At 48.6% G+C, this 7,754-nt stretch overlaps 3 protein-coding genes across 3 annotated transcripts in view; 2 read left to right on the top strand and 1 right to left on the bottom strand.

Annotated features, from left to right (window-relative positions):
* The window catches only part of CSUI_005113 (26s proteasome regulatory subunit 4 like b), a 2,149-nt gene extending 450 nt beyond the window's left edge, over positions 1–1,699 (top strand). The window contains exons 2-3 of the mRNA XM_068065292.1: positions 662–751; positions 1,241–1,699. Coding sequence (XP_067922737.1) covers positions 662–751; positions 1,241–1,375 — 225 coding nt within the window. The 3' untranslated portion in view covers positions 1,376–1,699. The remainder of the gene's footprint in view (positions 1–661; positions 752–1,240) is intronic.
* Positions 1,700–3,250: 1,551 nt separating this feature from the next.
* On the bottom strand, positions 3,251–5,246 carry CSUI_005112 (aquaporin 2). The gene has a single exon (XM_068065291.1). The coding sequence runs from the start codon at positions 4,779–4,781 to the stop codon at positions 3,495–3,497; it is 1,287 nt and encodes a 428-aa protein (XP_067922736.1). The 5' UTR covers positions 4,782–5,246; the 3' UTR covers positions 3,251–3,494.
* Positions 5,247–5,339: 93 nt separating this feature from the next.
* Positions 5,340–7,052, top strand: CSUI_005111 (60s ribosomal protein). The gene is made up of 3 exons (XM_068065290.1): positions 5,340–5,683; positions 6,328–6,392; positions 6,686–7,052. Exons 1-3 carry the CDS (start codon positions 5,558–5,560, stop codon positions 6,954–6,956), a joined length of 462 nt encoding a protein of 153 aa, XP_067922735.1. The 5' UTR covers positions 5,340–5,557; the 3' UTR covers positions 6,957–7,052.
* Positions 7,053–7,754: the final 702 nt, after the last annotated feature.

The raw sequence follows: 7,754 nt of genomic DNA, 5'->3' as shown, positions 1-7,754 counted from the left end.
GTGTGGAGAGATGAATGGCTGTAATAGTAGTGTATGGATGAATATGCATGTACACTGTCATCTCTTCTCTCATTTTCGCTCCTCACGCTGCTCTCTTTTTCTACGCCCAAATTATGGTCCGTGTATGTATGGATGGATGTACTACTGGAGTCTGTTTCTATATCATACATACACAGACAAATCTGCTTTCATTCACATATTTATCATATCAAGAGAGAAATGTGTCTCTCTCTCTCTCTCTATTATATATATATATGTAGATAGCTAGATGGATATGTATGGCTCTATGGTTGTAGTTAGAGACGTCGATGGGAGGTCTTTTTGTGTCGAGACAGGTCAGTAGTGGTGTGTATGTTTAAACTGCCATCTGTGTGGGTCTCCTTCTCTTAGAGATTAACAGACAATTGCTTGCATTTCTCACTCACTCACTCCCTGTCTATGTCCACTTCAACATCTATCAAAACAGCATCTCTTTCCCCGCTTCTTCTTCTCCTCCTCTCATCCCTTCTATCAGTCTATCTACGTATCTGTATATCTTCACAGATACGTATATATATATGTATAGGACAGCTATTGAGATATGGCCCTTGTAGATAGAGAGGCACTGTTCTCTCTGTGTCTTAGGTTCTTTCTTTCTTTCTTTCTGTGTGTGGGTGTGTAGATTCATACAGCACGCATGACAATGGCGGATGATGTGGATCTAGAGGAATTTGTTATGGCCAAGGATGAGCTCTCCGGCGCAGATATCAAAGTCAGATCTTCTTCTTCTTCATGACTTTTTCTTCTTCTTTTCCTCCCTTCTTAGCAGAGAAAAGAGAAGTCTCTTTTCATGACAGGATTTCACTCATAATGGAAACGACCTGACGTTTTCTGAAAGGAATAGAGAATAAAGAAATACACCTCTCTCCTACCTGAACAAGTAACGTGATGCTGTCGGGCTGATTCGTATACAGGCTTATACTAAACCGAATAGATAGATAGATTAAAGATAGATCAAAGATAGATAGATTAAGGATAAATAAATAGGTATGTACCTGCATCTGCGCGTTGTGAGAGATGAGAAGTGAGCTGAAGAGGTAGAAAGAAGAAGGAGGAGGGACGTTTGTCGAGTTTGTCTGTGCATTCCGAGCTTTCCTCTTTTGAGTGATTGAACATTCTTTCTCTCTTTTCATCCTTATCTTTCTTTTGTCTTTTCTTCTTCATTATCTGTTTCTTTGTCTTCTCTTCTTGTGGTTGCCAGGCGACATGCACAGAGGCGGGTCTTCTTGCGCTTCGAGAGAGACGTATGAAGATCACACAAGAAGATCTCCGCAAAGCGAAGGAGAAAGCTCTCTATCAGAAGAAGGGAAATATTCCTGAAAGCTTGTATCTTTAAGTTCATCTCTCTCACCCGTGAATAGACAACTTTTTATACTTGTGATTCTCATCTTTGGCTTTGTATGTGGAGTGACTATTCTTTCGTATCATGCCTCATCTCTCTCTCCTCTCGGTTCTTCACGAAAGAGGGCTCATCATCTACACTTGGACCTATAGAAAGGCTCTCGAAATAGCCGACGTGACTTCTCTCTCTTCTTTTATCTTTTCGGAAATGCATGCATCTTCATACATACACCTGAAGACAGCAGGGGCGAGCAGCGTAGTCATGCGATTCTATCTACATGTATCTCTACTTGGTGGATGGTATAGCTTACCTCTCCTACGTATTTTCTATACCTTCTAATGTCTTCTTCTGTGGCTCGTAGTGTTTCTGTAAGGGTGAAAAAGGAAGCTCATTCCACCGACACATATTAAGAGACAGGGCCATAGCATTCGCGCAACCGCCCCCTCTGTTCTTGTTGAATGAGAAAGAGAGATTGGGGTTTAGTTTGGTTAAGGACGGATGGTCTAGACAAAAGATGTTTCAGGATGGATCTCACATGGAAACAGAATGACGATTCCTCTCGCTTGAAAAGAGAGAAAAGACATGTTGGTAGATAGAGATAGAGAGATCCACATACACAAAGGGAAGAAGACGAAGCAGCATGAACCTCTCGTTCTGCTTGTTGCGCCGGGCCCTTTTCGAAGGCAGCATGTTTGGACATCCTCTTAAAAATAATCATTCTGGAAAAATATTATTTAATAAAAATAAATGTAAAATAGATAATTTTTTAATTATTGGTCGATTGAGAAATTGGCGAGAAAACGAGAGAATCGGTCATCTCTCTCCGTCTAAAATTTAGGGCGTATATCTAGAATGCTCGATCAGAACAAAAGGAACTGACACGCAGCATACTTGACGTCTTCCTCTTCACTCAGTCACCTTATCATAGATAGATATCTTCGAAGTCTTTCAGCAAGCCTTACACCGTTTACTAGAGAAGTAAAGTAGGGGGCGTGCAATGCATCGCATCTTAGTCTAGGACGTAGAAAGGCATGAGGACTGGACTGCCCTCTGACCTGATCTCTCTTACGGGACAAAGTAACGTGTCGCTTCGCTCTCCAGACTCCGGCCCGCGTAGAACGAACGGTAAAGGATAGGCGTAGAGAGTCAGCAGGAAGATGGACGGAGAACCACACTCAGTCCGGCCAAAAGAAAGCGAGGGAGCCGGCTATAGTAGGTGTGCCCCGCAAGGCTTGTCGGGGTTTCATCGTCTTGAGTATCAAGAGAACCGGCTCTGTTTGAGTGGTCTGGAGGAGAGAAACATACCTTTCTTCATACGGTTACCATCAGGCGTGATCAAAGATCTACATAAGCCTCTGAACCTCTCTACCCGCTTGACAGGACTCCTTATGTCAAGTGCAAGTCAGGCCGCCGCCTTTCGGAGCCACACCTCAACTCAGCTAGTTATGTCACCAACGCCTTCGCGTCTTACAGATTTCAGAGCATAAGTGAAAGAAGAAAGGATTACACCGACCTTAGACTCCGTCTGACATCACTGACGCGCTGTCGGAAAGAAAGATCCTAAGCGAGTTCACTCGTCAGGACACTGCACTAAGATCCGTTCTCTGCATTCCTGAGGCAAATATCTTTCTTTCGTGGAAGCAACAGTGTGTCAGTGCAGTTGGCTCGTAACAGCGAACAACAGAACACCTTCAGTGAGGGAAACCGGGCCTAAAACTGTAAACTGATGTGGTCGTGTCTGTCTGAACTCAGGTGATAACGACAGAGCTACCGACCACTGACTGAATTAGCACCGGAAAGTGCAGGAGGGCGAGAAATTGAAACGGTGCACTTTTTTGGTGGCGACTCGCGGATTCTTGGATCCATCACCGAAAGGAACGTCACTATTTCACGGTCAAACCCGCTGGCATCCGATGATATCGAACATCGGATGAACCGGCTTGTTTCCTTCAGTCGTGTGTTGAAGTCAGACAAAAAAACTAGCGGAAAGCACAGAAAAAACAACGGAATGGCACATGTCGCGTCGATACGTCATGTATAAAGACAACTTCTCACTGTCACCAAGTTAAGGTCAAAAGACGACAAGAGGGGATATATATACCAATCGTTTCCTTTACGGAATTCTCTGGTATTTGCTAGGAAGGAGCGACAGGAGAGCGCATGAGAGAAGACTCCCTAAGCAAGGGACTCCAAGACACGCTAACGAATTGCCCCAGTCTTCGCCTTCTCCTGAGAGCAGCCACTGAGAAACGATGATACCAAAAGCCGTCTGGACGTTCAAAGTCATAGCTTTCGTAAAGAACATGTGGAAACCCCAGTAGACTAAGCCTACCATGACACCAGCAGGACGGCCTAACACATCTCCGAAGGTCAAGACGTATGCTGCCATCAAGAGCATACTGAAAACGAAGAGAAGGACGAGGTCATACAGATTGTCTCCATTTCTCAAAATGTTCAGCAAACCGATTGGTCCCATCGTGTGACGAGCCAGGAAAGCTCCTAAGGCACCACCACCGAACTGGAACAATGAGTACATGAGAACGTCGCCCGGACGTCCATTGCCACCACCGAGAGTCCCGATCGACACTGCCGGATTGATAGCGCCACCAGATTTCCATCCTATTGTGTAGACAAGTGCGGCCGCGATGCATCCAATACTCAGGGCGGAGTTGAAGGTTTGTATGCCACCTGCCAACGCGCAGCAAGCGCAGTACGTGAACACCAAACTACCGATAAGTTCAGAAAGCAACAAGTTGTCAACCGCCAACTTGTAAAGTCCCCATCCAGCTGCTGCAGCCAGGAAAGGAATGATGACGAATGAGAAAAACTGAGAGGCGTAGATCGTGTTGCCTTGGAGCGCGTTACCAACGTTGGAACCGACTGCGATGGCTGGGTTCAGGTATCCAGAGAGTCCTGCAGTTGCCGTGTAAGCTGCGTAGGTCACAAGAGCTACAGTGATTCCTGGGAGCCGTCCACCTTCAGCAGAAAGCTCAATATGCGAGAAAGCCAAGATAGTGCAGAACACTCCTTGCGCCAGAAGAATTTTGTTGCTGATGGCCCCTTCGACACCGGCTGGGATGAATCCAGATTCTCCGCAGATCAAAGCACTGAGAGTAGCTCCCAGGCACGCACCCAAAAATTGAGCACCAATGTTGAAAGCACCGTTGGACGCTTTGACTCTTCCAGCAAAGATTTCTGTGAGTGTGAGAATCGGATTCAGCTGTGCCACCCGAAACTGGTAAATCGCCGTAGTAAGGACTGCATAGGTCAGAGAGATTGCCAACCCGTACGAGAAATAATCCGATTGAAACATGCTCAGAAGGCCTGCACCGAACAGGAGAGCAAAGCTCCCGACAAATTCGGCCGCGAGGCCTTTCTTGTCAACATCCGACATGGCCATCTCAATGACTCAAACTACGACGGAAAAGCCCGTTCGAGTTTGCGGCACAAGGCTTTGAACAAGACAGATAACCAGCCGTGTGTGTGTGTGTGTCCGGGGTGCTATGGCGTTTGCCTTGATAGCGGCCCCAACAACAAAAAAGCTCCAGATGGAAAAAGAACTTGTGATGCCTTCTACCAGTGCTCGCGGTTGACCCGGCCGAGCATAACCTTCATCGAGCTGCTACCGCTGTAACGTACGAGCAGGCCAGCGCTGCCCGGCACCGCGAGAACCTAACCAGCGGACACGTTGTGTTCCGCCCTGGGGACGTAGGCAAGACACCCAAGGGGTCTCTTTTTCACCTAGCACCGTTATATACCTGCTCGAAGGGAGGCATCAGCTAGAAATCGTGAAAATAAACGCTCGCCAGCCTCCAGACATTGGCCAGAAGCCTCGTCAAAGGGGCATCCCCGTGTGACAGTGATCGATGCTGGCACAAGCAACAGCTGTTGCCATTTGGCATACAGCATGGCTGTTGGACGGCGGCCTCACACTATCTAGCAGTTTTAGCCAACCACTTTATAAGCCGAACACACCCTGCCGTTCGGAATGCACGCTGTTTCACACCGGTGAGAGAAAAGCGGGGGGGACACTGCTGTGTTGAGAAAATCAAACACCACCCGAACATGCGGCGGCGGCATGCCTCCCAAACATGAGAGCAAGCATCTTCTGAAGAAAGCGTGGCATTCCGAGGTCTGTACGCCAGGGGTTCTGCCCTTGTATGATGGTGCCGGTGTATGGTAAACCGTGAGAGTTTATTTTGTGTCCCGGTTCCCCCTACTATCGCCAAAATGCCGCTCTTCACGAGATACTTCCAGCCTGGCCGGCTCTGTGTTATCCAGTACGGCCCCGATGCAGGCAAGGTACGGAACACTGGCTATGACAACGTTGACTCCGAGAAGGTGAAACAGTCGTTCATGTGATTTCCGTTTGAGACCAGACAGCGGTTTACTCGTTTATCGCCGTCACTTCCATACTGCACGTGTCTTTCGTGGGTTAAAATGAGGCGTTTTGGAGTTCCAGGCGAGTGTGGGGTTCGGTTTTCCGCATGCTGCTCGTGAGTAAAAAATAAGATTCGTGGAAGTACGTAGAGCCAGTTACGCTCGGTTCTTTGGTCTTGGGCAGGGTTTTGCGTATGGGCCGCGTCCACACTTCACTACATGATCGCGGGACTCCTACAGAAGAAGACTAGCGGCGCTGGAAATGAAGGCTTTTTGAAGTAGCATGTGTGGTATAGAGCCCTCCCCGGTCAGGTTGCGACTTCACTCCTGATTCTCCGGGGAACATGGCTGAAGTGTGGAGTCAGAGATTTCCCCAAGCATGTCAAACCGCTCTGCTGAAGAACAGTAGAGAGGGCGGCGGAGGTGTGTGTTGCCCATCGGTTGTGCCGTCGTGTTTCTGAACTGTCATCTTCCTGGGCCTGATGGAGTCTTCAAGTTGACCGAAGCTCTTTATTTGCGCATTTGAGACCCTTCCTGTAGCGTGTGCTGGTGTGGTTTCTTTGCAGTTGTGCTTCGTCGTCGACATTATCAACCAGACTCGCGTCCTTGTTGATGGTGCTGGCGTCACCGGGTAAGCGACTGATGGGCGTCCATGGCGATACATGAACGAGGATTGCTCCAGCCGGATAGACTCCTTTGTCATGTCTAGATGGAGAGTGGACGAGTGCCTCGAGCTGCGTCATATGTGGAGGGGACGCGTGAGCGGAGGCGGTCTAGGAATCGGTGTCAGTCATACTAGGCGCGATTATGGGTTGTAGGGAGGAGACTCCTTACACTTAGCTCTGTCTGCCTAAGGCATACTTTTCGTGCCTGAGACGAGAGGCTAAATGGTACGCGGTTATGTGCGTTTTGCTGCACCCTCAGCGTAAGGCGACAGTCGATGCCTGTGCGACGGGTTGCCCTCACTGACCAGTATCTGAAGATCCCCCGCGGTGTACGATCAGCCACGCTCAAGAAGGCGCTCGAGAAGGATGACGTCATCGCTAAGTTCAACAGCTCTGGCTGGGGCAAGAAGCGCCAGATCCGCGAGCAGCGAGCGAACATGACTGACTTCGATCGCTTCAAGCTCATGGTCATTCTCAAGCAGAGGAGAAAGATCATGCAGCAGAAGCTGAAGAGTTTGAAAAAGAAATAAATAGGCCTGTGAACTTCCCTCTGGCGTCTTACAGCCGGAGTCTTGTTGCTTTTACAGGTGGTCAACGGATATCCCAAGATGAGATAGAATCGAAGGCGACGTGGTGCAGAAGCACCGGTGTCAACCGGGGGGGGATCGCGATAGTGTAAATGTTAGTGATGAGAAATCTTTTACTGTACTCTCTTGAAACCGTGACTCAGTCCTCCAAACTGCTTACTTCTGCTGACGCTTTTCTGCGTATCAGGGTGGGGATCTGGTGACTCCGCCGGATACCAGCAGTTCACAAATTCCGTACATTTCATGTGCTTCCCGCCGTACAGCCCGGGTAGTTAGCTGAGGGAAGCTCACACCGAAGCAGAGCCATGTAGCATCTTGAAAGTCTTGCTCGAAGAAGCGTCTCCGAGCTATAGCTTGCGCGGAAGAGAGAAAAGTATCGAAACGGTGTTGCAAACCATACAGGAAGCGTCCGCCGCGGGTGGGAGTACTACCGGACAGCGGCCCAATGTCCCCGGCTTGACATTTTTTGGGATCTGTAGCAAATTAGAGTAAGATGACGCAGTTCGATCTAGCCGCGTGCCTCACGAATTTGCTATTGCGCTCTCCACTCAAGTCCAGTTGGAATCACTAGTCGAGTCGCGAGTGGGTTGCGTAGCATTGGCGAACGTGACGTTTCTGGCTGCAACTTTGTACAACACCATGAAGTCATAGATTCTGTGTGCCTATGTGCTGCGCGAAACCGTGGTACGCAAAGCGTGAAGGAATTCACTACAAACTGGGCTTCCGGCGACGGCATTAGCC

The sequence above is a fragment of the Cystoisospora suis genome, assembly GCF_002600585.1.
Source record: "Cystoisospora suis strain Wien I chromosome Unknown contig_2461, whole genome shotgun sequence".
In the NCBI taxonomy this organism is placed as follows: domain Eukaryota; phylum Apicomplexa; class Conoidasida; order Eucoccidiorida; family Sarcocystidae; genus Cystoisospora; species Cystoisospora suis.
Note: the sequence above shows the minus strand (reverse complement) of the source record. Positions and strands in the feature narration are given on the sequence as shown.